Source organism: Dama dama, chromosome 5 (assembly GCF_033118175.1).
Source record: "Dama dama isolate Ldn47 chromosome 5, ASM3311817v1, whole genome shotgun sequence".
Classification (NCBI taxonomy): domain Eukaryota; kingdom Metazoa; phylum Chordata; class Mammalia; order Artiodactyla; family Cervidae; genus Dama; species Dama dama.
In genome coordinates, this window is record NC_083685.1 from 122,791,571 (window position 1) to 122,819,497 (window position 27,927).

At 52.6% G+C, this 27,927-nt stretch overlaps 1 protein-coding gene across 1 annotated transcript in view; it reads left to right on the forward strand.

Annotated features, from left to right (window-relative positions):
* Positions 1 to 795: 795 nt before the first annotated feature.
* Positions 796 to 27,927, forward strand: part of DNAH17 (dynein axonemal heavy chain 17) — a 94,158-nt gene continuing 67,026 nt past the window's right edge. Inside the window, exons 1-19 of the mRNA XM_061144656.1 lie at positions 796 to 1,140; positions 2,924 to 3,117; positions 3,900 to 4,092; positions 4,265 to 4,364; positions 4,619 to 4,704; positions 4,915 to 5,040; positions 5,753 to 5,905; positions 5,992 to 6,078; positions 7,682 to 7,849; positions 8,077 to 8,193; positions 12,702 to 12,967; positions 13,587 to 13,782; positions 14,745 to 14,891; positions 18,195 to 18,303; positions 18,591 to 18,694; positions 21,043 to 21,183; positions 22,567 to 22,710; positions 24,648 to 24,830; positions 27,599 to 27,853. Coding sequence (XP_061000639.1) covers positions 796 to 1,140; positions 2,924 to 3,117; positions 3,900 to 4,092; positions 4,265 to 4,364; positions 4,619 to 4,704; positions 4,915 to 5,040; positions 5,753 to 5,905; positions 5,992 to 6,078; positions 7,682 to 7,849; positions 8,077 to 8,193; positions 12,702 to 12,967; positions 13,587 to 13,782; positions 14,745 to 14,891; positions 18,195 to 18,303; positions 18,591 to 18,694; positions 21,043 to 21,183; positions 22,567 to 22,710; positions 24,648 to 24,830; positions 27,599 to 27,853 — 3,114 coding nt within the window. The remainder of the gene's footprint in view (positions 1,141 to 2,923; positions 3,118 to 3,899; positions 4,093 to 4,264; positions 4,365 to 4,618; positions 4,705 to 4,914; positions 5,041 to 5,752; positions 5,906 to 5,991; positions 6,079 to 7,681; positions 7,850 to 8,076; positions 8,194 to 12,701; positions 12,968 to 13,586; positions 13,783 to 14,744; positions 14,892 to 18,194; positions 18,304 to 18,590; positions 18,695 to 21,042; positions 21,184 to 22,566; positions 22,711 to 24,647; positions 24,831 to 27,598; positions 27,854 to 27,927) is intronic.

A 27,927-nucleotide genomic window follows, 5' to 3' on the forward strand; every position in this document is an offset into this window, starting at 1 on the left:
TCCCGGCACCCCCCCACCCCCCGGAAGGTGCCCTGTTCCCTGTTCGTGACCAGTCAGGGTTTGGAGCATCCCTTTAAATTTCATGCTCACAAGGAATGCCTCGTTTGTCTTGGTTCTTTGGGGCTTCAAGGGGGCCCCCCCTCAGCTCTCCAGTTACTGTCCCTATAAGAGAGCTACAAGGGATCCTCCCAGAGGGAATGTGAGTGACATCTGGGCGGTCCATGGGAAAATCCCGTTATGGGCATGTGATGGGGGTTGGGGGGCCGAAGAGACGCTGAAGGGCAGGGCAAAAGTTGGGGTACACTACGGCTGCTGTTAGGATGGGGAGAACATGAACTTCACCCGCTCATCGGGCCCACCCTCTCTCTAGCATCCTGAGGGTGTGATGTCCTTTTCCCGGGATTTTGCATCCAGGCCCTTCTGTCACTTCATTTTGTGACATTTCCTTTCCCACCCCCTCCCCTTCAGACTGTTGGGATGGTCCTTGCCTTTTCCCCAGGGGCCATCTCTACCTTTCCCAGCCTATTAACTTGATGGTCACAGTGAACCCAAGCAGACACACGGCCCGGAGGCCCTGCTCCACGGTGACAGCTACAGAAGGACACAGGCTCCCGGTCCCCCCCCACCACACCCCAGCTGGAAACAGTGTCTTCACAACGATCCTTCTTTCTCTCTTGATCGGTCGGAACGCACATTTCAGATGGTTCCAGTGATGGGTGGGAAGTAAAGATTCCCTAGGAGGTGGCTGCTGCCTCAGTGTCTCTGTTCCCGTAATAGGTGTAAGCTGATGTCAAGATGACGATTCCCACAGATGTCAGATTGGAGTATTTGGAAAGTGTCTCTTCCCTTGTCCTGAAGTTCAAGCCGGACAAGTGGAGCAAGATGATTGGGACGGAGGAGAACATGGCTTTGTTCACTGAATTCTTCGAGAAGCCAGATGTACCGGTTCTGGTGTTGACGCTCAACCCTGCCGGCATGATCATACCCTGCCTGGGCTTCCCAGCCTCCCTCAAGTCCAAAGGGATGTACATCATCAAGAAGAGACCCGAGAGCATCGGCAAGGACAACTACAAGGAACGTCTGGTCTACGGGGACATAAGCCCCACGCCTGTGGACCAGCTGATCGCCATTGTGGAGGAGGTGGGTAGACCCAGGCCTCGGGGTGGGGGTGGAGGTAGTGGGGAGGGCTCAGGAGGAACAATGCCTGCTTCCCATACTTTGTGTGAGCGGCCTTGAACCCTGCTCATCAGGGGTGGGTCCACAGATCTACATCCACATTGCCTACAAGCAGGTCAGGTATTTGAGAGCTCAGGTCTGGCTGCCCTGGCCACTGAGACCAACCTGCTTTCTAACAAGACCTCCAGGGGATGCTATGCAAATGAAGGCTGAGTGGCCCTGGCCATCACCGGTCTCTCTTGAAATCACCAGAACCTCCGTACTGCACTGGGGACAATCCCTGCCCACAGCCTCCAAAGGTGTGGGCCATTCGAGATGCAGTAGAAGGGTTTCCCAATTCTGAGACTTGGAGCAGAGAAAGGGAAAAGCAAGTGCTGCTTACATCTCTCCCCACTGTCCTGCCGCCTCGCTGTTGGCAGGTATGGCAGGCGCAGCCCCCTCTGGACAGTCGGACCAGCCAGAGTTCCAGTGACTTAGCTCTCCTAGGCATCGCTCTCCTCGTCTGTGAGATGGGGGTAGTGGGTGTCCCCACCTGGTACAAATTCAGGCCACAGGGGTAGCTCAGTCAGGACCCAGACCGACCTCCCCTCATGTCCACCGAGATGGCTGGCATGGCCCCAAACTGGTCGTTCGGTTGTTTCCGACCCTTTGTGGCCCTACAGACTGTAGCCGGCCAGGCCTCTGTCCATGGGATTTTTCAGGCAAGAATCCTGGAGTGGGTTGCCATTTGTTTCTCTATGGTATCTTCCCGACCCAGGGGTTGAATCCACGTCTCCTGTGTCTCCTGCATTGCAGGCAGATTCTTCACCCCCTGAGCCATCAGGGAAGCACCCCCTAACAAAGCACCAGTTGGGAGGCTGCAAGTCCCAGATGCACATGTGAACAGGGCTGGTTCTGTCTGAGTCTTTTCTCCTTGGCTGTGGATGGCCGACTTCAAGTATGTCCTCATGTCTTCTAAGGACAACAGTCATACTGGGTTAGGGCCCCCCTTAACCACCTCTTGAAAAGCCCTCTCTCCAAATCCAGTCACATCCTGAGGTGCTGGGGGTCACGGCTCCCACATGTGAATCAGGGGGACACAATTCAGCATATAACAGCGCCCCCAGGCAGCAAGGAACGTCTGCCTTCAGCCAAGAGTGTGTGCTCTTGTGGCAAGAGTATGGAGATGGCTTTGCCCCTACAAAGACACAGGGGCGGGGGGCTTGCCTGGTGAACCAGTGATTAAGAATCTGCTTTGCAATGCAGGGGATTCAGGTTCGATCTCTAGTTGTAGAGCTAAGATCCTACATGCCACAGGGCAACTAAGCCCATACATTGCCACATGCCACTGAGACTCAATACAGCCAAATCAATCAGTATTTTGGGGAAAAAAAAAAAAAAACCTGAAAGACATAGGGGCTGGGAGACTTCCCCAGTGGTTGAGAATCTGCCTTGCAACCCTGGGATTCAGGTTTGACCCCTGGTTGGGGAGCTAAGATCTCCTGTGCCACTACAAAGATCCCACATGCACCTGAGACCCCATGCAACCAAATCAATCAATCAGTAATTTTTTAAAAAGAACTTGGGGGAAAAAAGACACAGGGGAGGGGCTTTCATCACTGGTCTCAGCACCTCGACCGGCCCCACCACCTTCTTCAAAGGGAGACGGGCTCAGTTCCCCCAGGTCGCCAAGGACCCCACTCCTCCTGGGTGTCCCCCCACCCAGGTGAGAAGGCTCAGGCAGAGCTGCAGAATCCTGTCCTTTCAGGTCCTCTACTCCCTGTTAAACCAAAGCGAAAACATGAGCGGCTGGCCCCGCGTGGTCTCGGAGGACATTGTGAAGCAAGTCCACAAGCTGAAGAATGAGATGTTTGTGATGGGCGGCAAGATCAAGGGGAAGACCCTGCTGCCCATCCCGGAGCACCTGGGCAGTCTGGACGGCACACTGGAGTCCATGGAGAGGTCGGGGCCTGGCTGGGGAGCTGGAGGGAGGGGTGGTCCCTGAACACCCAGGGCAAGCTCCCCACAAACTTGTCTTGAAGCTAATGAAGCCCAGGAGGGCAGGACTGTGCCTGTAGGTGCTGAGTCTGAGACCGGGGCATTGGAGCCCCCCCAGACTCTGCGAGGTGACGGCTGGACCCCCGTGCTCCAGCTTCCCCTCCATCACACACGTGCACTAGGCCTTGCATCATGTGGCATGTCAAGAGCATCACATCATCTGGGATCACACAGGAAGGGGGATCCCCAGCTTTAGGGCATGGGTAGTGAGGGGCATGGAATGGGTTTGCAGCAGGTGGAGGCTGCACTTCTGGATGGAGCCTGGGGCTTCCCAGAGACCCCCAGAAGCACGAGGACCCCCCAGGTGTCACCTCGCACCTGCCCAAGCACCATTTGCAAGGGTGTGGTGTGCGCGGCTCTTGAAGCTGTGGCAGTGACTGCGTGTTCCTTGCCTCCCATCAGAGGTGAGCACTCCTGCAGGGCTCATCATATAGGCAGGTCCTCTAGGCCCCCAACACCCGCCCTGTGGTGACCCGATCAGAACTGCCCGGGGGCTGTGGCGCAACGTGGATTTTATTCCAGAGCTGGCTCCCCTCATCCTCTTCATCGGGGTCACCGGTACCCTGGGCAAAACCCAGTATTGTCTCAGGCTCTGTCCTGGCTGAAGGCTGCTGGGGGCGGAGCTGGAAGAAGCCTGCAGGTGTAACTGAGAGCATCCCCCACCCCCCTAACCCTTGGCTCTGCAGGATCCCCTCCTCCCTGGACAACTCACTGCTGCACGCCATCGAGACCATCATCATTGACTGGTCCCACCAGATCCGGGATGTGCTGAGCAAGGACTCGGCCCAGGCCCTGCTGGACGGGCTGCACCCCCTGCCCCGAGTCGAGTTTGAGTTCTGGGACGCCCGGCTGATGAACCTCAAGTACATCCATGAGCAGGTGATGGCTCTTCTGCCCCCGGTGGCCAGGCGCCCGCTGGGGGCCTGAGCACCCAGCCTCCTCGAGGGGACCCGGGTAACCCAGATGGATCCCTCAGTGCTGGTCTGGGGGTCAGGAAGGCTTCATCTGGGGTCTGTTAAAAAAAAAAAAAAAAAATTGATCTCCTTTGCAGCTCAATAGGCCCAAAGTGAATAAAATAGTCGAGATCCTGGAAAAAGCCAAAAGTTGCTACTGGCCAGCCCTGCAAAACGTGTACACGAATGTTACTGAAGGTGAGCGGGTGACCCTATGAGAATGTCCCCCCCTCCACCAGAGGAAGGTGTCAGCGCCTCCTGGGCGGGCCCCTTGCTGACCCTGGGGATGGTGAGGGTCTGCCTCCCCACAGCAACAACTTCCTGGAGTCCTGCCTTTTGAGGGAGCAGGTGTCTGTAAACACACTCAGCTGCCCGTCATCATTTCTTGCCATCAGGGATGGGGGCCAGTTTCTGCTCCTGTGGGGATGAACCCCTGTTCTTGTTCCACGCAGGCCTGAAGGAAGCCAACGATATCGTTCTGTACCTGAAGCCCCTGCGTATCTTGCTGGAGGAGATGGAACAGGCCGACTTCACGGCGGTACATCAGCGTGAGAGGGTCCCTTGGCTGGCTTGTCGGGCTCTGGGCTTGTGTCTTGGGGCAGCAAGGGGCTGCGGGCTTTCTGGCTGTAGTCAGGCACAAGTACTGGGGGCATCTCTTCTTGCCCTTGGAGCTTCCCCCTCCTGGAGCCGTGTGGAGCAGGGAGCTGAGGTGCTGTGACCAAGCGCCTGCCCGCCCGTCTCTCCCCAGCTCCCGACGTTCATCACCAAGGTGCTGTACACCATCTGCTTCATCTGGGCCACCTCCGAGCACTACAACACGCCCTCCAGGGTTATTGTCATCCTGCAGGAGTTCTGCAACCAGCTCATCGACATGGTAGCCCCCCGGCCCCCGTGCCTTCCCTCCCCCATCCCACCCTGCCTCCCGGTCCATGTTCCCCAGCAGTTTAAAAACAGGTAAAGATGTGGGTGCAAGAATTTTCAGACTAAGGCTGGGTCCCCCTGCGTGGCCACCCAGAGTTGTCTCAAGACCTGGGCAGAGCCAGCCCAACCTGCCTCATGCTGGGAGGGAGGAGAAATGAAAGAGGGGCTGCCCACGGAGTCCCGGCACCCCACGCTGGGGGCTTTGAGGGATTTTTATCTGCTCTGACAACACCCATTCCCTTCCCTCCTTCCATTTCACAAGCACACGTTACACAACCTCCAAGGTCTGAGTTGCAGCTTTGGGCCCTGGCTACCAGAGTGTGTGAGAATCAGGCTCGTGGTCCGGTCTTCCAGCCCAGAGGGACACAGTGGCCCGGGGCCCCGCAGCCAGAGCAGAACTGCATTTCTGGGCCCCTCATCATCTGCCTCCAGAGTCTGGTGGTGCTGTGACCTTGGCCTGGGCCGAGGGGGCCCTGCAACTGGCCCTGGGTGGGCAGACCGGCTAGGCCAAGAGCCTGCGGGACAACGGGTGTGTCAGAAGAAGTGGTCTAGCGGCCTGGGGCGGGGCGAGAGGGTCGTTTTAACCGACCATGCCGCTGTGGACAGTGCACCTGTCCGGTGTCACCCCTCCGGCTCAACTTGGGAACATCTTCCCTTCTGCCCAGACGCGGACCTTCCTGAGCCCCGAGGAGGTGCTGAAAGGCCTGCAGGGGGAAATTGAGGAGGTTCTGGTCGGCATCACTCTGTCCGTGAATGTCCTGAAGGAGCTGTATCGGGTCTACGACTTCTGTTGTACAAACATGAAGCTTTTCTTCAAGGTATAGCCTAGGTGCGGACAGAGGATGAGAGGAAAGAGGTTGGGGTGATGACCCCATGGACCTGCCTTTTCTCTCTCTCCTAGAAGAACAAGGAGCCGGTGCCTTGGGAATTCCCTTCTTCTCTTGCCTTTTCCAGAATAAATTCCTTCTTCCGCCGTGTCCAGACCATCGAGGTACAGGTGGAATTTGGCTCCCCTCCCTCTTAGGAGAACTGCACCTTGCTTGCACATGGGCTCCCAGGAGGGAAATAAAAGTCACACCCAAACATCTGTGTCCCTGGGAAGCCAAGTCACTGGGCTGCCCCCACCAGGCCCAGAGCTGTTAACCCAGAACAAAGTGGTCCATTTCAGTTGCTTTTCCCTTTTCTCCTGCCTTCTATCCACAAGTAGGTTAGTGACAAGTTTATTGACCTGGGTCAGGAAGCCTGCAGGCCAAGGGAGAGGGTGAGAGGGACTAAGTTAGCACAACTGAAGTTTTAAGAAGGACCTTATTTGGATACATGGAATGACACAGGATACATGGAATGACATGGGACATATAACACTTTTAAAGAGGTTCAGAACAGTTTCCTCTGGAGAGAAGAGGTGAGAGGTGAAGACATGTGTAGGGCAAGAAGGTTTTCCTTCTTGTTTTGTAATCTGTAGGGGGTCTCTTTTTTTAGACATATTTTGTACACATGTGACACTATTTAAAAAAATAAAGCAGGGTTGGGGGGGTAGATCCTAGAACCACTGGGCAGTGATTTTTTTTGAGGGATGCTGTTAGTGGGGGCTTTGGGAAGGCCTCTACGGCTCCCATCCATACCCTCTGGGAGGCAGAGCAAGAAACCCCTTGAGATGCCATATCTCAGTCACAGAACGTTTCTTCACGCCCCAAGGCTCCCAGCCCGAGAACTTGAGGGTCCCAGCCGAGTTTCTGGCCAAACAACTGCTGGTTCCTACATTGTAGATTCTGAATTGGGATGGAGCTTCTGGGAAAAGAGGGGCTGCTGGGGGTGGGGGAAATGGCCATGCTGTCCACCCCTGGCCCGACGGGCATGTCAGCTGTGCCACCCTCCTCTGGTATGAGAGGCCCAGAATGCGGGGCGTGACAACGCTGTTACTTTCCAGTAGGTTTGGTTGGGTCATATCTCGATACACCTTGGATCTTTGGTGGGAAACAGCACCAACCTTGGCACCGGTTTAGGGGAGGGACTGGAGTGCCCTGTGAGCACAGGATCAGGCACATGGGGCCTGCTTGTGGTCCTCAATGAGGCTTTGGGGGTCTCGGTGGGGAAATGAGAGCTATAGACAGAAGCAATAGATAGCTCAGTAAGACTGAATGGGGTTAAATGCCAAACCAGAGGTCTTGGAAAGGAAGGTACCATCTGGGCTAAAGGAGTTGGAGAAGCAAGAGAGACTCACGTCTCGGAGGGAATGAGCAAGTGGGACTTAATATCCATCCGTAAACATCCATCAGGCATCCAGTACATGAGGCTGTGAGGGACCACGATGTGCCTTCCTCCCACAGCCCAGGAGGTGGGGCCCCTGTAAAGTGTGATTTTATTTGCAGACGCATGTCACCCAGTGTTGGGTCAGGACAAGATCCCGACCTTCATCGCCTCCTCCTCCACGATCACAACTGGGAGATTACTCACAGGACTTTCACTTCCGTCCCCTCTGTCTGTGTCCCTGAAACGGCTTTAGAGAACGTTAACACTGATAAGCAGAGGGCCCCTCCCCTCGGGGGTCAGTCAGGAAGTTGAATTGACGAGGGTGCCGGGGGTTCCTCCACCAGGAACTTTATAAAACAGCCATCGAGTTTCTGAAGCTGGAGAAGATCGAGCTCGGGGGCGTGAGGGGGAACATCCTTGGAAGCCAGGTGGCCCAGATCTACGACGAGGTCTTCGAGCTGGTGAAGGTTTTTGCTGACTGCAAATATGACCCCCTGGACCCTGGAGATTCAGTAAGTTGGGGGGCCTGGGCGGGGTCAACGACAAATGCCCAGAGGGTGGGAAGGCATGCGGAGGGGAGCACATGTGGCAGAGAAAAGACAGCACAAGAACTCTGCCCTCACGACAGTGAACTTGCTCAGAGGCAACCTGAATCCTGATGGGTGGGCTTAGAGTGAGCCCACTCCTGGCTTTGCATGCTAGTCGAGGTTCTAAGGTTGGTAATTTCATTCGCTTCTAGAGTTTTGATGATGACTATGCTGATTTCGAGACCAAAATTCAAGATCTGGATAGGAGACTGGCCACCATCTTCTGCCAAGGGTTTGATGACTGCAATTCTATTGAGTCCAGTGCAAAGGTAGGTGCAGGCGGGGAGTGTGCCCTGACTGAGGATTCGTCACACCAGCTCCATGATGCTGAGAACAGTTGTTCAGTCACTTTGTCGTGTCCAATTCTTTGTGACCCCATGGACTGTAGCACGCCAGGCCTCCCTGTCCATCCCCAACTCCCAGAGCTTACTCAAACTCATGTCCATTGAGTCAGTGATGCCATCCAACCATCTCATCCTCTGTCATCCCCTTCTCCTCCCGCCTTCAATCTTTCCCAGCATCAGGCTGTTTTCCACTGAGTCAGTTCTTCACATCAGGTGGCCAAAGTAGTGGAGTTTCAGCATCAGTCCTTCTAGTGAACGGTTGTAGAATTGGTCTAATCATGCAGTCTGGAGATTGTAGGTGAAGAGCCAGGCCCAGAAAGAACAGGAGACTTTCCCAGTGTCTTAGAGTCAGCAGTCGGCACCTTGAGTAGCTTCTGAGGGGGTCTTCCTGCTACATTTCATCTTAGGAAAGTGAGCATGGGGTTATTGTACTGAGTACTATTCTCCATTTGTCCTTCTTTGATTCAGTTCCCTCATTACTTAATAAGGAGCAGAAGTTAGAGGCAGAGTTGCTCTAAAAAATAAAACGCATCCACATTTTGAGCCGCTGAGCCACACTGACTTTCTTAACATTTGAGATCCTAGAATACACAGTATTACGTGTATATACACAATATTGTGTGTGTATACACATAATACACAGTATTATGACCGGGAGTCATTTCTGGGTGGTGGGGTGATGACTAATATTTTTCTGTCTTCTGTGTACTTTTCTCCTATTTCCAGGTTGTGCGGGTGAGGTGTATAGCACTTTTACAGTTAGAAAAAGGAAATGCTTATGAAAACATTAAAAAAAAAAAAACAAAAACAGATTGTAGAAAAGCACTAAAGCTCCTAGAGACCCTCAGTTTGAAAGAGAAACCCAAACGGCCGATACTCACATAGGTTGTTGATTTGGCCTCGCAAATGATCGGGAAAATGCAAGTTAAAACCTTTGTCGCTGGTCAAACTGTCTGGAGCTGTGAGGAGCTGGACACTCGTCCCCTCTGCTGGTTGGTGCACCCCTCCCACAGGGGTGCCCTCAGCAGCGGGCACATGGCAGGGGCACGTGGAGACGGGCTCCTGGACCTTCCCGGTCCAAGTTCACGAGGTAGCCAGCGTTTGGTGCCGACATGCCAGGATGTTCCTTTGACTTTTGAGTATTTCTAAAGCGAAAATGCTTGAGGATTTGAAGCTCTGCAAGTGTAATGATCAATTAAGTCTTGGATGGAGTTGGTGCTCCAGGCAAAATATCAATGAATGCAAATTAATACAGAGCCTCCGTGCGGTTCCCTTCTCTGAACACCCTTCCCCTTGGAGCCGCCTCGGGCACCTCCTCGGAGAGGCCCCCCTCACCTCCTCCTCCCGGCGGGAGCCCTCCCCGCGCCGCCATTGCCGACACTGACCTGCTTGGTTTTCCTTCTTCATGCTTGGCTCTCCCTGGCATCCATTGTGTACTGATCTCTTCGTGTCTGTCGGCCTCCCAACTAGAATATAAACTCCCTGAGGGCAGGTGCTTGGTTCGGGTTGACGCAGAACCAAGCCCAGTACAAAGCCAGGCTTTCCTGGTGGAGAGAGCTGGCCCCCGCTGAGGCGGTGGAGCTGCTACCCTGCTGCCTCCCTGGCAGACCTTAGGCGGGAGCCAGAGGCTGTTAGCCCCAGGGCGACCCAAGTGCAAAGGGTCCCGAGTAAGGTTGCCAGCCAGTGCTTCCACATGGAAATGCCGGTCCTCCCCTGTGGTGGGTTCTCCAGAATGAAGACAATGCTGGAGCTGATGGACTGCGGCACCAGTTAGCCCTTCTTGCCTGTGGTGGGGATGGCACGCCCCCAGGCCTCTCGGAGGCTGGGTACCACCTTGTGCCGTCTTTCGGTGATGGGGAAGGAGGTGGGTTGAGGTGTCCATGCCAAGTTGCCAGAGACCATAGGTGCCCCCTCGGAGAGGAGGAGCTGGCCAAGGAGGAACTCTGGGTGGCACATGCGGGCCTGAAGGCCACTCCTGGGTGTTTTCACAGGCACTTCTCCACTCCACCTTGGCCTAAATCGGCTCTGTAATCCGCAAGAGAAAGTCCTTTTCAGACACGTGACTTTGTGTTAGATTAGAAAGAAAATAAGTCAGGAAGACTCTCGTAAACCATTCCTGTCTCCATCTGCTCATCTTCCTTCCCACACTGAAGATCATTTTCTTCCCATTTGACAGCCCTCTGCTCTAATTAGGACAGGCCCTTGGGGTGCCCTCCCGCCCATCCGCTTGACCCCCTGCGTGTTCCCAAGCTGCTAGGATGCTATTTCTCGCTGTCAGTAATTCACACGCAGCTGGGAAGGTTCTAGAGCAATTTTCCACACAACCTCCTCCTGGCAGAAAATGAAATTAACCTCCTTCCCAGAAGCCAGGGGCCAGAAAACATGTGAGCGTGAAATAAAGGGAAGAGGGGGAGGAAAAAAGTCAAGAGGGTTGTCAAGCAATAGAATGTGCTTTTCCCAATGGCTCTGGGTCAGTTTTCAGAGACACAACCCTGGTGACCTCATGTGTGGGGACCACCCCCCCCACTGCAGGGAGTAGCGGTTAGCAACTCGGGGTCACAATGTCTTCCCGGGAGTCAGTGGCTGCTCTCGTTGACTTTCAGGGACCTAAAAATCTCTCCTGCTTTCTCAGCAGCAGCTATTCCACCCTTTCCCCGAAAGGCCACTTTTGGGCACAGTGGTCTTAGTTTTCATACCGAACACTAGGGCAAATCTGAGATTTGGGTCCAGGCCTTCAGGGTCCAAGGGCTCAGGCAGGCGCAGGGACTTGTCCCCTGGTGACCCCTGGCTGGCTGGGAGCTTCGTGAACGTCCGGCACGTGTCACCGTCCAGCCCACATGGCCACTCTCTGCGGGCTGCAGTAAGGGCCCCTCCCTCAGTGCTTAGGCGCAGCCCCAGCCCCCGCTGCCTCCAGGCCCCCCGCCACTGCGAGAGGGCTTTTTAAGAAACCCGCCTCTATGTCCCAACTTGAGCCACCCTCTGATGCCAGCCAAGACCGCAACCAAGACACCCAGATGATCCTCCCTTGTTCTCGTCTATGAGTTTTTCATTTGTTTAGTGAAAGCGAGTGTGTAGCATTCGCAGACCCTCAGTGTGATGAGCCCGCTACGTGCAAGGTGCTCAGGCATGGTTACTGCCCTCAGAGCGAGGTGACGACCCCTGTAGGAATAATCAGGTCAGGGTGCTTGGGCTGACAGGCCATGGGTACCTGAGCTGTCCCAGCTCCTTGAGGACTCCATCAGCCCATGCTTGAACCTCTGGTGTCATGGCCTGTGAATGTGCCAAGCTTTCCCTGTAATCTCTGCAAAGCCCAAGGGCTGAGTGCTCCCTGGAAGTCAGCACTTCCTGTCCTGGGCACCCACAAGGTGTCTGAACCCCATCCCCACTGCCACCTCCACCCAGTCAACCCGAGGCTGAGCATGGGGCCCTTGGTTGGTGGATTGAACTGAGTCCGCTAGAGAGAAGTGTTGAGGTGCAGACCCCTAGGACCTGTGAATTTTTGAAAATAGGGTCTCTGCAGATGTAATTGAGATGTCCATTGAGGGCCTCCTGCTGGTCTCCTGTGCCTTAATTCAGTGAGCCTGGGGTCTGTCGGAAGAAGAGGAGAGACACAGGGCCAGACATGCACAGGGAAGGCTCTATGACAAAGGAGGCAGAGTGTTGAGTGATGGGTCTACAAGCCGAGGATTGCTGGCCACCCAGGGACTCTCCCCTGGAGCCTTCAGAGGGAGCACAGCTCTGCCCACCTTGATTAAGACTTGTTGCCTTCAGGCTGCGAGAGAATTAAGTCTGCTGTTGAAGCTTCCCAGTTCACAGTGCTCTGTGATGGCAGCCCTGGGACGCTCCTATGGGCTCTTCCCCACACCAGCGTTTGGCGAGTTTAGTGGTTTGGGAACCCCACATAGTGTAAGACAAGCCTCCCCCTCACCTCTTTTCCCCCAGAGCACTTTTCAGAGCAAAATAAGCCTCCCGAGTGGTTTCTCTTGCCTGGGTGGGTCCTTGAGCATCAGTGGTCTTCCCAATAACTCTTGTGACAAAGATATTTCTCAATCCCGTTGTAGCGCAAGCCCTGGTTATATAAATAGCTGCTTTTCTCCCCCAATTTTTTAAAATGGCATTTCTTAACTGTTTAAATCTTCTTTGCCCAAACCCCGATTTCTCCTGGTCCTGGAATAAATTTTTCCTAGACCTTGGACCTAGTTTGTACTGTTGGTTTATAAGCTGAGTATGTGGGGACCCAGCATACATCAAGTTGGAAATCACCGAAGCAGCTGGTTAGCCAGTTGCTACATAGAGAAAACTTGCTGGTGTTGAAGGCGCGTGTCTTCCTACTTCTGAAGGCTGACCACACAGTGTCCAAGCCGTGGGTGATGCCAGGCATGGGGGAGGAGATGGGCCCCCCAGGCAAAGGAGGCTCTCTTGTTTCTCTCCAGCTTCTGCACATGTATGGGGGCCTCTTGGAACGGCCTCTGATTCTCGCTGAGGTGGTGCCCAGGTACTCGGTCATGCTGGAGCTGTTTGACACTGAGCTGGATAACACCAAGATCCTGTATGATGCCCAGATCGCAGCCTCGGCAGACGGCAACATCCCCCCCATCCACAAAAACATGCCCCCGGTGGCCGGGCAGCTCAAGTGGAGCCTGGAGCTGCAGGAGAGGCTGGAGGCTCCAATGAGGGACCTCAGGCACATCGACCACCCGTGAGTGATGGCCCCGGGCCAGCAGCGCTCCTCCGTGGCCACGAGGAGTGGGCTCAGGTGCTCTGTCCGCACTCGGAGGCAGGCCCACGCCTCCCATTGGCCAAGCCTTTCCTTCCCAGGGCACGGTCCCAGGAGAGACCCCAAGAATGCATGCCCCTTACTCTGAATAGCTGGCCAGAGCAGGGAGTTGGCCACTGTCACTTGTGTTTGGCAGAGCCTGGAAGGCAGGTGGAGGAGTGGGAGAGTTCACAGCAGAACAAGGGGGGCTGTCGGCATGGGGACAGGAGGAGGGTGTCCTGTGTGTGTGTGTTTGGAAGGCATATCTGGCTCTCTGGTTGGTCCTAAGTTGGAAGAGAAGAGAGGAATTAGAGAAGCTGGAGGGTATCAATCAAGTCATGGCCATTCAAGGGCCAATATTACAAGGGTTAGCATTTGACCTTCTGGATTAGATGCTACCTACAAAGGGCATCATCCATTTGTATGTTCAGGGTCTCAGCCTGGAAGAAACGAGAGAGTTGGCCTGCAGCTACAACACCCTGAGGTCTGGAAGCCTCGGTTGGGGTGCCAGTGAGGCCCTGTGGGAGACAGTACCTGACCCTCCCCCTAACTCTGATTCCAGGGTCATGTCCAGCGTGGAGGCCAAGCTAATCTACCAGAAATATGATGAGATGATGGAGCTGCTGAGAAGCTACCGCGAGAGGATCTACCAGCAGTGGGTGGCAGGGGTAGACAAGGACTGCCACTTTAACCTGGGGCAGCCTCTGATCCAGCGGGACCCTGTCACCAACCTCATCCGTGTCAACTTCAGCAAAGCGGTGGGTGCCATCTGCTTCCTCACGGGGCAAGCCCATGCGGCTGAGGCTCACCCCCTCCTCCCGATAGCACAAGTCTGTGGGGTTGATGTTTATGTCACATTCACCCTAAAGCTTTATTATTGAAGTGTTGCTTGAAGTGTGCCTGGGATATGTTTAAGATATGAGACAATCTTAGCATCCTTGAATATAGCTTGAATGAGTGTACTATTTTAAAGCTAGGCCACGTTTCATAGGGTCCCAAGAGGAACCATCATTTTGAGAATTTTATTTTAAGAAGTCTTTGCAGGATCTGAATGAATAAGCCCCCTGGTTAAGCTGGGGATGCTGGAGGGAATCCACACCATCTGGGTCTGAAACTGGATGGTTAGCCATGTGCCAGGGCAGAAGTCGCAGCATCCCGGACCTCCACAAGCACAGCCCCACATGAGTGTGTCAGCCTTGCTCGTGAAGTCAGCAGTGATTTCAGCAAGGCAGGGACCCCACACTTGACTTTCCCTCTGAAACCGTCTCTTCTATTAACATCCATTCTTTCTTTCAACAAACATTTACTAAGCACTTACTTTGTGTATGTGCTTGGGATAAACTAGCAAACCAACAAAGATCTCGGTCCTTCTGGAGCTTGCCTCCTACAGAGCGGGAAGGGCAGGGATTGGGAGGGGGCAGGAGTTGGTGGAAGGGCCATGAGAAGAAGGGGAAGGAGCAATAAACTAGCGTAAGAGGTAACACACAAGGAGGTGGTGATTGTACCTCAAAGAGAGGAGAGGGGCAGGTACGTGGGTCATGGACGGAGCCGGAGGAAGGGGGCATCCTGATCCTGCCAGCAGAGCCTGTCCCCCAGGTGGGCCTCCCCCCTAGCTCCCCCTGGGGGCTGCAGAAGCCTCCCAGGGACAGACCCAGATATGTGCTGCCAAATGTGTGCTGTGCGACCTGACCGCTTCTGTCCTCCTCTTCACTCACCTCAGTTGGTGGCAGTGCTGAGAGAAGTCAAGTACCTGAACTTCCAGCAACAGAAGGACATCCCCAGGAGCGCTGAGAACCTGTTCTCCCAGTACGAAACCTTCCGGAAGTTCGTGGGCAACTTGGAGCTCATCGTCGGCTGGTACAACGAGGTGAGCTGGTGCCACATTGTTTTTTTGTTTGCCGCATTTGGGGGGTTTCGTTTAGGACAAAGGTGTACAAGCCCCATGTGGAGTAGAATGGAGTACGTTTCCGTGAATGAGAGTGGGTGGAACCTGCCTCTGGGTGAATCCCTGTCCCCGCCTTCTCCACCTCCTAGAGTCGCCCACATTCCTGGGCTGGAGGCCACTTCACACCACCTGCAGATCACAACACCCCCACTTCTGTTGTCACCCTGCCTTCTCATTTGTTTTTATTGGCTCCCTCTTATAAGGACCTTGCCATCCAGTTGGACCCACCTGACATCAAGGTCCTTAACTGAATCACGCCGCAAACCCTCTTTTGCCAAAGGCGACGTGACATAGTATCACAGGTCTTGGGAATTAGGAAGTGGCCGTCTTTGGGGGCCATTATTCAGCCTACCATAGACGCCTCATCCAAAAGGGGCCAGTGAGTTTCTCTCTCCTTGAACCCTGGGAATTTGGTTTTTTAGAATATTTATTTATGTCTGGCTGTGCTGGGTCGTCGTTGTTGTGCATGTGCTTCCTCTCGTTGTGGTGTGCAGGCTTCTCGTTGCAGTGGCTTCTCTTGTTGCAGAGCATGGGCTCTAGGTCCGTGGCCTTCAGCAGTTGCAGCACGTGGGCTCCACAGTTGTGGCTCATGGGCTTAGTCGCCCCATGGCATGTGGGATCTTCCCTGACCGGGATCAAACTTGTGTCCGCTGCATTGGCAGGCAGATTCTTAACCACTAGATCAGCTGGGAAGCCCAAACCCTGGGAATTTGGAATTGGGTCCCAGCCTCATTTACCACTGGAGTCTCAGGGCAGCAGAAAAACCAGAGCAAGGAGAAACTCGGGCTGCAGAAGGAAGGGAGCAGATGACCAGAGAGGCCCCGAGAGTGGCCTGTGAGCCATGAAATCCCAGGGCCTGCCTTAAGTGCATGTCCTTGAATTAGTTTCCTCCAGAATAAACTTTCTTCAGGCTCAGAGAAGGCCATGTTCATCCATTCCCTAGAATGCGCCCCCAGCCATGGCATTTAGGAAAAATGGAAGCCTTAGAGATGCAGTCACATGGAAAAATGTTCATGGGTTACTTTCAGTGCAAGAGTCCTTTGGGTTTGTTTTTTTTTTTTTTTACAATGATGCAATCAGAAACAAACAAAATATCCAACAAATATTAATTAGAATAAAACAGAAAACTATCTTCCACTTCTGTATTTCCAAACAAACCCCAACCAAGCACATGCTGGGGAAGCATGTTAGCTTCAACAGTGAATGACATTGTTCAAATAAAAATGTTAGACAAGAATGGACAAATGTTAGGCAGTGTTAGACAGGACCTGGAGCTAAGTGTCTGCAATGACCCTTATTATTGATACTGTCTCCCCTCTCTGGTTATGATACCTGGGGTCCCTTAGATCAGGAGTCACCAACCTCCAGGATCTAATGCCTGATGATCTGAGGTGCAGTTGATGTAATAATAGTAGAAATAAAGTGAGCAGAAAATGTAAAGCGCTTGAATCATCCCAAAACCATTTCCCTGATCCCCGTCAATGGAAAAATTGTCTTCCACAAAACCAGTCCCAGGTGCCGAAAAGGCTGGGGATACTGCCTTTAAATGCACTTCTTATTCTTAACGTACTTTCTGTTGTCGAGAGAGACCCCAGGCCCCCAGACTGCTAATATCCATTAATGTCTGAGCTAGGCAAGAGTGGAGGTGAAGCTTTAATCTGCTGGGGATGGGGTGAGGGAGCTGTCTGGGAAAAATGCCCTAAAGATGTGTATTTATAACATAGCTGTTGAAAAGTACTAAACAGGACATATTGAGAGGATCTCATCACCGTCAGCTTTGTTCACTCTGGGCAATCACAAGAGGGTAATAGTATTTAGCTCTTGCCTGGGCTATTGGTGTAACTGTTTAATATCCAAAGGTTGATAAATGGAATCAGAATTTCACATTGACTCACTTTATAATTCTGTCAGTGCTCTCTTTCACTTCTATCTGCTTTCCACTGGTAATAGCCATTAAGCTCTATTTCTCTGCCCATTCTGTACCTTTTCTAGGAGTTAATTGTTTGAAAAGGAGGACGTGGGTGGGGAGGGGGCACCATTTAAAGTACTAAGTATATGTCAAGGGTTATTGTGAAAGGCAAATGGCATCTAACATGCAATTTAATTTCTATGTACATTCCTCACTTTATAGAGTAGACCTATCCTTGAAAACCTTACGTGTAAATCAAAATGTTACCAGATAGGACAATATTCTGAAGCACAAATGGTGTTTATTTATTTAAAAGAATAATTTATATTTAAAAAACTGTGTACACCCTCCATCTGTTTTTCTATTCTGTGAATTGATGCTTTCAAGCGTCACATGGATTTCTTAGCTTGGGGCAGACCCAGATCGAGCCTGTGTGAAAGCTCCCCTGCAGTTCACTCTGATGCTTTAACTAATGGAACGGCTTCTCCACAAATCCTGGACCTTCTCTGTATAATCACATTTAAAACCTTAGATCACGGCCCAGGCGATGTTCTGAGAAATGCCCCAAAAACGTCCCAGTTACCAGTGTGTATCCCTCTGATTTCCTTTTTTATGACTCTAAGCTTCCCCGGTGATTGAGTGGCAGAGAATCCGCCTACAATGCAGGAGACTCGGGTTCTCTCCCTGGGTTGGGATGATCCCCTGGAGGAGGGCGTGGCAACCCACTCCAGTATTCTCACCTGGAGAATCCCATGGACAGAGGCGCATGGCGGGCTACAGTCACAGAGTCATAAAGAGTTGGACATGTCTGAAGCAACTGGGCAGATGCCAGATTTTTTAAGTTTTGGATTTTACATACACGTTGTCTTTGCGTTCGTGAATTTCCTCCGCTTTCTATCCCATAACAGAAGGGATTAAGAGTTAAGCATATACAAAAACCCTTGATGACAAAAAAAATAATTTTAAAAGTTGGAATCTCCTGAACTGTACACATAATTCCCAGTTAAATCACACTAATGGTAGCTGGTTTGGTTGGTATTGAGTAATAAACACCCTTACCAGGAGACGATTTTAAATCTGCGTGCATGTGGCTGGGAAGACCCAGAGGGATGGGATGGGGAGGGAGGTGGGAGGGGGGATCAGGATGGGGAACACATGTAAATCCATGGCTGATCCATGTCAATGTATGGCAAAAACCACTACAATATTGTAAAGTAATTAACCTCCAACTAATAAAAATAAATGAAAATAAATAAATAAATAAATCTGCGTGCATTTGGAACAAATGCCCTGAAACTGTAGCCCTTGTTTTGCAGATAAAGACCACCATGAAGGACGTAGAATTTCCACTGATAAAGTCAGAATTGAAAGCAATCGATGTCAAATTATTGAACGCTGAGACGACACTGTTCTGGAATGGCGAAGGTGTGAAGGCAATATTCGGGTCCAACGGGTCCAACCCATCGGGCACCTGGAGTTCTTGTGAAATCAGTGATCCGCCCATTTGGGGATGGGGAGGTCCTGATTCTGAAGGAACAAACGATGTATGTTATCCCTCAGCGCTGCCTTTCTGGAAGTTCTCCACCATTTCCTCTGCTTCAGGGTCCAGAAAGACAGAAGGACTTGCCCTGAGCTGTGTCACAGTAATGATTGTCAAGTCAGCCTTTGCTAAATCGTTCCTTTTGTAAGATCCCTTCATGCTTCTCTCTCAGGTGTGTTTGAATATATTCAAGAGATGCGAGAAATTCTACACAACTTGCAGAACAGAATACAAAAAGCAAAGCAAAACGTAGAGGGGATTTCCCAGGCCATGAAGGTGAGTAAGCCTTCAGAGCACGGTGTGCAGGTGCGTGCAAGGCCGCTTCAGTCACGTCCGACTCTGCCACCCTGTGGACCACAGCCCAGCAGGCTCCTCTGTGCATGGGCTTCTCCAGGCAGGAATACTGGAGTGCATGACTGTTCCCTCCTCCAAAGGATCTCCCCCACCCAGGGATCAAACCCGAGGCTCTGATGTCTCCTGCACTGGCAGGCGGGTTCTTTACCACTAGTGCCACCTGGGAAGCCCCAGAGTGGAGCTTAAATAGGGACGTGGGAGTCCTGGGGAACCGGGACCCTCGGAGATGCTCATGTAAAGTGCCCAGGGCAGCGGGCACCTGCTGGGTGAGGCTCAGGGCCACAGAACAGTGACATCAGGCTGGCCCCAGGGCAGAAAAGCCCCAGGTCCCTCTGCAGAGTTCCATTCCATTTGGTTCTGTCGAGCTCAGCAAATGTGGGGAGCAGCACCCTCAGCCAGGCGGATACCAGGAGTGACGGTGGGGTCAGGGAAGAGGCACTAAGACTCAGCCCCGCTGGGAACATGTTCATCATTCAATGCAGAGCAGCATGGGTCCTTTCTCTCAAGCCCGATCCAGAAAACTGGGGGACAGCCTTCCCTGGCAACCCCCCAACATGGTCTGTCATCAAGGCCTGAATCTGCAGACACCTGCCACGGGCCATCATAATCTGTTCATTAGAAAGCATCTCATCTGTGTTGAGACACCTTTGGCTTATCTCGGTATGAAACACTTTCCTGCATTATAGTTCACATTCATTTCATCACCACCCACTTAGATGTAACTCAATAAATTGTAGGCAAAAGCTGCTGCTCACCCCACTCTTTTTCTGATTCTTTTTTCTGATTCAATTTTCATTTGATCGGACCATTTCCTCAAGTCATTGCCTCAGAAAGGATGTGCTGATGACCTGCTTTCTGAGTTTTTGCTTGTCCAAAGTTTTCTTTGGATCTCACCCAGCTTTTCCAAGTAAAGGAATTTTTGATATGGTTCTTTTCTTTCAGTAGTCTAGAAAGATCTCTATATTCATCTGCTCTGGCCGCCATAGCAAAGGACCAGAGACTGGGCAGCTTACACAAGCAGAAATTTATTGTTTCACAGTCCTGAAGGCGAGAAGTTCAAGATCAAGGTGCCAGTAGGTTTGGTTCCTCCTGAGGCCTATCTCCTGGGCATGTAGATGGCTGTCTTCTCCCTGTGTCCTCTTTAGTTCAGTTCAGTTCACTCAGTTGTGTCTGATTCTTTGTAACCCCTTGGACTGCAGCATGCCAGGCTTCCCTGTCCATCACCAACTCCCGGAGCTTGCTCAAATTCATGTCCATCGAGTCAGTGATGCCATCTAACTATCTCATCCTCTGTCTTCCCCTTCTCTTCCTGCCTTTCCCAGCATCAGGGTCTTATCCAGTGAGTCAGCTCTTTGCATCAGGTGGCCAAAGTATTGCAGCTTCAGGTTCAGCATCAATCCTTCCAATGAATATTCAGGACTGATTTCCTTGAAGACTGACTGGTTTGATCTCCTTGCAGTCCAAGGGACTCTCAAGAGTCTTCAACACCAGTTTCTCTGTGTTCTAATTTCCTCTTATAAGGACACCAGTGGTATTGGATTAAAAACCATCTTAATGACCTCACCTGAATCACCTCTTTAAAGGCCCTCTCTCAAATGCAGTAACATCCTGAGTGTTAGAGATTAGGACTTCAACACGTAAATCTGTAAGGAGACACAGTTCAGGCTGCAGCTACCTCACCTCGTAGCCACGATATTGAAAAACCTGATGGTGGTATGACTTCCGTTTGCTGTCCCTGTTCTCTCCGACCAGAGGCGGATAGAGTCCTTGGTCATAATCGGGCCTCAGACACATTACCAGCGTGTGTCCAGACGTGTGTCTCCTCCTGTTAATGTTCCCTGGATTCACAAGGAGCTTTCAATCTGAAAACAGCAGCATTTCCCCAGTCCCCAGGCGCTTCCTCCAGTCACTTATTCTCCCCCTTGTGTCCCTTTTTTGTCCTGGACACACGTCTCTGGATCCAGTCACCATGTCCCCTCACCTCCGGCTCCTGCGGTTCCTGATGAGAGGGTCACATACTGCTTTCCCCAGGAAGGCTCCTTTCGGTCCTGACTGGGGGAAATGCCCAGGGGTCTCTCTGGGCGGCCCCCAAGGCCCCTGTTAGTTTTGAGTCACATCACTGAAGACTGTCTAACAGTGCTTGGCGGTCCCTCAGCCTCTGTGAGGCCCACCCGGGGTGGGGACACTTACTCCCAAAGGTGTATTGGGAAGGAGTGAGACCGGAAGGTTTTTCTCCAGGTGCTTCTCTCCTGCTCATGTTTTCCCTCCAGGACTGGTCAGCCAACCCGATGTTTGAAAGGAAGGACAACAAGAAAGAGGCCCTGTTAGACTTGGATGGGAGGGTGGCCAATCTCAACAAGCGCTACACCGCAGTCAAGGATGCTGGCTTGAAGATCCAGGCCATGGTCGCGGTGAGGAGATGCCCGGGAGGGCCTTAGAGAGCCCACATGCTTTTGGTAGCCAGGGAGGAAGGAGCAGGGTGGGGAGGGGGCTGGAGGTTTCATAAAATGTCGGATGTCTGCAACCTTTAATCCAGGAGTCTGATTTTATAGCAGCAGACTCTGCTGACTGCTCACCTGGAAGCCCGATCCTCTGGTCACATGTCTGTCTTCCTCTAAGGATGTCAGAGCCTCCTCCCCCTACATAAGTCAGTGTGGACAAGTGACATGTTTCTACAGGGTCCCTGGGGGTAGCTGAATCTGGGACCAGCAGGCCATCTTGGAGGAGGAGGGTCTGCAGAGCTGTTCTTATAGTCAAGTCATTGCTCAGAAGGTCCTTACTCCCAAGGAGTGACTTGACTAGGCCAAGAAACACTTTGTTGCCAGGTCCTCTTCCTTTGCCATGGTGCCAGAAGCTCCCAGTAAATTAACACCTTAAACTGCAAAAAAGGTTACTTGAAAGAGTTAACTGACTAACCTGTTAACAGTCCCAGATGTATTGGAAACAACACAGGAGAGAGAAATCTGGCTCAGGGTCGGGAAGAGGCTTTGTCATCACATCCGTTTGCTTAGAGTCCTCGACTCCCATAACAGTCATGTGAAGCATTGTTTTCTACCTTACACTGAAGCTATTTAAGCCTGTGTCTTCTCTTCCCTATTAGAATATAACTGCCTGAGGGTATAGACTAGGTCATGTTCAACTTCGTGTTTCCTTGTAGCTCTCAGTGTCTTATAGATTCATCTACCCACCCACCCAACCAATCATCCATTCACCCATCCATTGCTCATTCAACCATCAACCCATCCATTCATCCACCCAACCATTCACCCACTCATCTACCCACCTGTTCACTCATCCACTCGCCCAGTCACTCGTCCATCCATCCACCAGCTCCTGCTCTGCTCCAGACGTTCTGCTTAGTGCTGGAGGTATAACGGTGTGAAGGACAGTCTATTCCTGTCCTCGAGATGCTCGGCATCAAGGGGAGGTGCAGACCACAGACAGACAGAATAATTCAGCATTGCCATCTGTGCTATCACAGGCACAAATAATGGGTCACTAGAGGGAATGCAGGTGGGGGGCAGGGGCAGGACTCAAACCTGACATGAATTGGGGTGGTAATCAAGGAGGGTCAAGGAGAAGAAAGCCATATCTGGCATGAATGGGAAGGAGCAGCCTAGCCAAAGACAGATATCTAGGAAGAGTCTGGCACATTCAGGAAGCCAAAATCAGACCTCTGTGTGGATTGTGTGAGTGAGGACAAGGGTAGTCCAGAAAGTCATTGGATAAATTGACTAAAAAGGGAATGGGTAGACCCAGTGAAACAGCAATCAGCCATGTGGTTCTGTTTGCAGGAAAATGCAGAACTCTTCAGAGCGGATACGACAAGCCAGTCCTGGAAGGATTACGTCAACTACATTGACGGCATGGTCTTAGATGAATTTGACCAATTCATTCGCAAGTCTCTAAATTACCTGATTGACAACATGGTTGCAGATGTAAGTGACAGATGTGAGATTTATGTATATGCATACACATATATATGTATTATAAATATGAGATAAGGTTTACATTGGAATATATAATCTGTGGTTTCCTGATGGAAGAACAGACTTATTAAAATCTTCCCAGGATGACCAGTTTGTCCTAATTTCAAACCTGAAAGTCCTGCACCCCGGGACATCTGGTCACCCTGAATGGGCCGCAGCATAAATGGGCTAAGCACACCACCGCAGAGCTGAGCTGACCTCTGTTCCTGCCGGGTTAGGAAAAGCAGGTACCCCTGGCCCCTCCTCATGTTGACCGGGGCTGGGATGTGCCCTCCTGTTGGCAGTGTCATCCACCAACCCTCTCCACCCTCTGCCCGATCGAGCAGAAGGTTAAACCAGGTCAGCAGAGTGGGTTTGCTGGTTAATTGCTTCCTGGCCTGTTCTCCCTGAGCTGTACCCTGCCCATGTCTTTTTCACTACAGGGGCTTCCAAGTGACTTTGGATACTGCCCAGGAGGGCAAGATCAGAGACCCAGCCCACTCAGCTCACTCTCAGGAGAGGGTGGTGGGCACCACAGTGAGACGCCCTGACACAGCTGCAGAGGGCAGTTGTCACCAGAGCATCCACAGACCCCAGAGTCTGTTGGTGAAAGTAGACAGCATCACTAGCTGTAGGGCTCACCAAGGGCTTCCTCGGTGGCTCAGTGGTAAAGAATCTGTCTGCCAATGCAGGAGATGTGGGTTCGATCCCTGGGTAGGGAAGATCCCTTGGAGAGGGAAATGGCAACCCACTCCAGTATCCTTGCCTGGGAAATCCCATGGACAGAGGAGCCTGGCGGACTACAGTCCATGGGGTCACAAATGAGTCAGACACAACTTAGTGACTAGACAACAGCAAAAACTCAGCAAGCAAGGCATGGCAACGCAATATCAGCAATGAAGGTAGCTAATGTGTAGTATTTATCACTACAAAGAGAAGCAGTCACAGTCAAATGGGTGATGAGTCCCTGATAACACAGTGTCCTTCCTAAGAAGTCCCAGGGAGGCTCTGTGTTTGCAAGTGGCCAACCAGCAGGAGTGCCCCCCACCCCGAGACAGAGGCTCAAGAAAAGTCTGCTCAACTGGGTTCATGACAGCTGACCTCTCCCATTCAGCTCACTCAAGCACTGTTGCAGACCCTCCCCCAGTCATAGAGCCGGGGGGCTCTTGAGCTGGCCACCCTCAGGGCCAGTGTGGACTACGTTTGGGGAAGGTTAGTGGCCGTGGAGCAGGTCCCGAGCACCTGTGGGCCTCAGCCTGCACTCTTGAGATTTATTGGTGCATTGGGTAGACTCCATCCTGTCCTCTGACACCCAAGACCACACCTAGGATCTGCAACATCACAAGGAAATCCAGGAACAGACAGGGTTACGGTGTGCCCACTTTGTAAACAGGACCCCTGTGGAACATGAGGCTTGTCCTTTCTGGAGCTCAGCAGAGGCCATCCTGCCTGGCTGGAATCCCCCCCGCCCCTGCCTCACACGCTCTGTATGTTAATTATCCATCTAATCCCCACCATAACCCAAAGAGATGGGGACAACAGTTGCCTCTGTTCTATGAAACGAGTCTGCTGATTTTATCTATCTAGGGAAATGACATTGAGGTTCTCGCCTGAGACCACGCAGCTGGTCAGTAGCAGATATGGACTTGAACGCAGGTAGTGGGTCTCCTCGGCACTCAGTCATTGCTGCTTCATCTGGCTTGGACGCCCAGCCTGCGTTTGGCCTGGTGCTGCTGCCTTTGGCTGCACAGTTCTCGCTCATGGGCCCTTGGTGGGGAGTGTGCTCTCTGTAGCGGTCCCAGCCAGCAGGAGCCAGCCCTAGACCTTGTTTGGTGCCTGGGTGAACATCGGGCATCAAGAATGGTTAGCCAAGGGCCGGGCCTTGACCCCACAACGCCCTGTTTTAGGAGAGCGTCGCTCCGCTGTTCGAGGTCCGCATGGAGCTGGAGGACGACGGGCTGGTCTTCAGTCCATCCCTGGAGGTGGGCGGGGACCGAGGCTTCCTGGCGCTGATTGGGAGCCTGGTCACCGACATCTACAATACAGCCAAGCTCATCCCCAGACTGGCCAAGGGCAGGTTGCACTATAAGGTCAGTCTGGGCTTGGTTATGGCCCCACCACTTTCCCTGCCACCAACTGCTACCCGGGGTCAGAATCGCCTTCCTGATGCGGCAGCACTTGGTCGTGTGTGTGTGTTTCATGGTGGTGGTCCCGTGTGTGATGAGGAGCCCAGGGGCTTCCATTCTGTCAGGTTCCCCGGGAACGGTGGCCCAGATATCTCTCCCCAGAGTGGACCTGTCCTTGGTCGACCTGGTTTTCATTCCCTCAACACCCACAGCGAGACGCCAAGTGTGCTTTCCCGCCCCACTTCCTGCTATTTCCCTCCCTCCCATAATTTACAGTCTGTGATCCTCATGCAGGCTCTTTGACAAATGTGCCTTCCACTGGCTCCCACACCCCTTCGCTCTGAATGCATTAAATACCCACCCACGACATAAAACACAGATCAGATCCTGGGGATGCAAAGGCGGGGCAAATTCAGCCTCCCTGAAGGGGGAGGTCTGAGAAGGTGTGCTTATTGGAGCACGGTTTGTGGGGCAGTTAAACAAACATTGGAAAAGACCTAAATATCCATCAAATACAGGAGTCCTTCAGTAGCTTCAGGCCCATCCAGACAAAGGCGTCTAAATGAGTCACAAAAGGGAGCCTGGGATGGAAGGAGGCTCGTGACATGTTATCAAGTGTTTATCAAGCTGTGGAACTATGTTTAGAATGTGATTTCATTCATTTAAGCAAACAAAAGCCTGTCTTCCTAAGGACGCACTCCAAACTGTCAAGAGTGCTCACTTCTGGGAAACAGGATGGGGGCGAGGGAGGCGGAAGGACGGGGAACATAAAGGGGGCTTTTTATTTCATATGCTCTGCTTTGTTTGAACTTCTTGATGATGGGTGTGTATTATTTGTAATAACAAACATTTCCAGCAAGATGCTCTGTGCTGTCAGGGACAGTTATGTGCGCACATGCGTGTAGTGATGTGAGGACAGGAGGAAATGCCTGGCCAGGTTAAGGACAGCTTCCCAGAACAGCTGACCTGCATTCTGAATCATGAAGGACAGGAGGAGATTCCCAGGCAGAGAGAACTGTTTGAGGATTCCTGAGTCATACAGAGGTGGTGTTCCGGGTTCAAATGCGCACAGCGAGCTGCTCTGGCGCTTAGCCCAGAGTGAACCACACCACCAGCAATCCACTCAGGCACAGACATGTGGGACCCAACACAGACCCATGAGAGCCGGAGCCCAACATGTGGCTCTAGAATCTGAAGGGCCGCACGTTTGGGGCTCCTCCACCTGCCCTGGGGTCCTCGCAAATAGCAGAACAGAGCAAGGCAGAGTAAGGGTCCCGGTGACCCGGCCACACCCCAGGCTGTGCACACCCCGCCCTAGTCTCATTTGCAAGATTTTAATTTACCGAGGCAACTGAGTGACTCCAGAGACAGGTCAGTGCCACTGATAGAAAAGGTAATGTTGCCCACAGCTCCCCAAGAAAGGAGAGGTATGGTTGGCCATGCAGGGGCCAAGTGGGGAACAGCAGGTTTGGTCAGGAGGCAGGAGGAGGATGGAGGGAAGCCCAGGCCAGAGGCTGGTAGGGCTGGGGAAATTGCTCTAGATGGGCCCCAGGGGTCATCTCCCATTATCTGGTACCTGGCGCTGGGGTGATGGAGCAGGGGAAACATGGGCTTGCGATATGAAAGTTGGTTAGATGAAGGAGGTGATTGGGCATTTGGCTGGTTTGCATAAGAAAGGCGTGCCCGCATCCCAGCCCTTTGCTCTCTTAGAAGTGCCTGGCCCTGCGCCGCAGTTGTGGGGGGCAGTCTCTCCCCAACCAGCAAGATTTTTTTTTTTCTTCTTTTGCACCACACCAGGCAGCTTGTGGGATTTTTAGTTCCCTGACCAGGGATCGAAACTGGGCCTACAACAGTGAGAGTGCTGAGTCCCTTAACTGGACTGCCAGGGAATCCCCAGCAAGATTTTTTTAAGATGCTAAAACTACTTACTGCTGCTGCATAGTCACTTCAGTCATGTCCGACTCTGTGTGACCCTATGGACTGCTGCCTGCCAGGCGCCTCTGTCCATGGGATTCTCTAGGTGACAATACTTGCTAAGATATAGAAACTTCAAAAAACATGTTTCATACACACCCTCCACCTTGAGATTTTCCAGTTATGGGAGCCAATCGCTACCTTTTCGCTAAGACCAATTTGGATTGCGTTTTCTGTCTCTTGAGATGCAAAAGGCCCTGTCCAGCCAGGGCCTCCCTTGCTCCTGCTGCAGCTGTCCATGTGTTTTCCACTCAGGTCCTCAAACACGTGCCTCCTCTCAGCGCAGGCCCTTTGCTCTTTCTCTTGCTCTTCACCTCCTGTCCATCAGCTCTCAGACCAACGATCACTTCCTCAGGGGGTGTCCCCCCACCTCCTCCCTGCTACACCTGAGTACAAGGATAAGAGTCATGACGACTCAGTTTTTGATTTACTGATAAACTTGTGACCCTGTCCTGGACTGTCCCCATCCCCATGAGCCCTGTCCACACTCCCAGTGCCCCCTCCCACCGCGTGCACACAGCAGGTGAGTAACTACTCAATGAATGAAGCTATGGGTGAGTCGTCCTGGGGTCTGCCAGGCAAAAAGTCATGTCCGGCATACCTTCACGTGGGAGAGCGTCCCCAATGGGCAGGTGTCCCCTCCTCTCATCTCGGGAGGTTAGCGACGCTTGAACCAACAGGGGGCCGCTCTCCAGGTCAGGGAGACCACGGGGCGAAGCCCTCACCCATCTGTCCCCCTCCTGCCTGCCTGCCTGCAGACCGACCTGGAAGACATGACGGACCTCATGGAGATGCGGGAGGAGATTTCCAACCTGGTCATCAGCGCCATGAAGGAGGCTGAGGAGTACCAGGACTCCTTCGAGCGCTACTCCTACCTGTGGACGGACGACCCACAGGAGTTCATGAAGAACTTCCTCACGTACGGACACGCCATCAGCCGGGAGGACTTGGACGGCCGACCTGAGGAGACCCTCCCCAAGACGCCGCCCACCCTCACCCAGTTCCAGCGGCAGGTGTGTGTGGACCTTGCCCACTGGTTTTTCTCGCTTCTGGAATCAACCACTCCCTCCCTGCCCCCTCTGCTGCG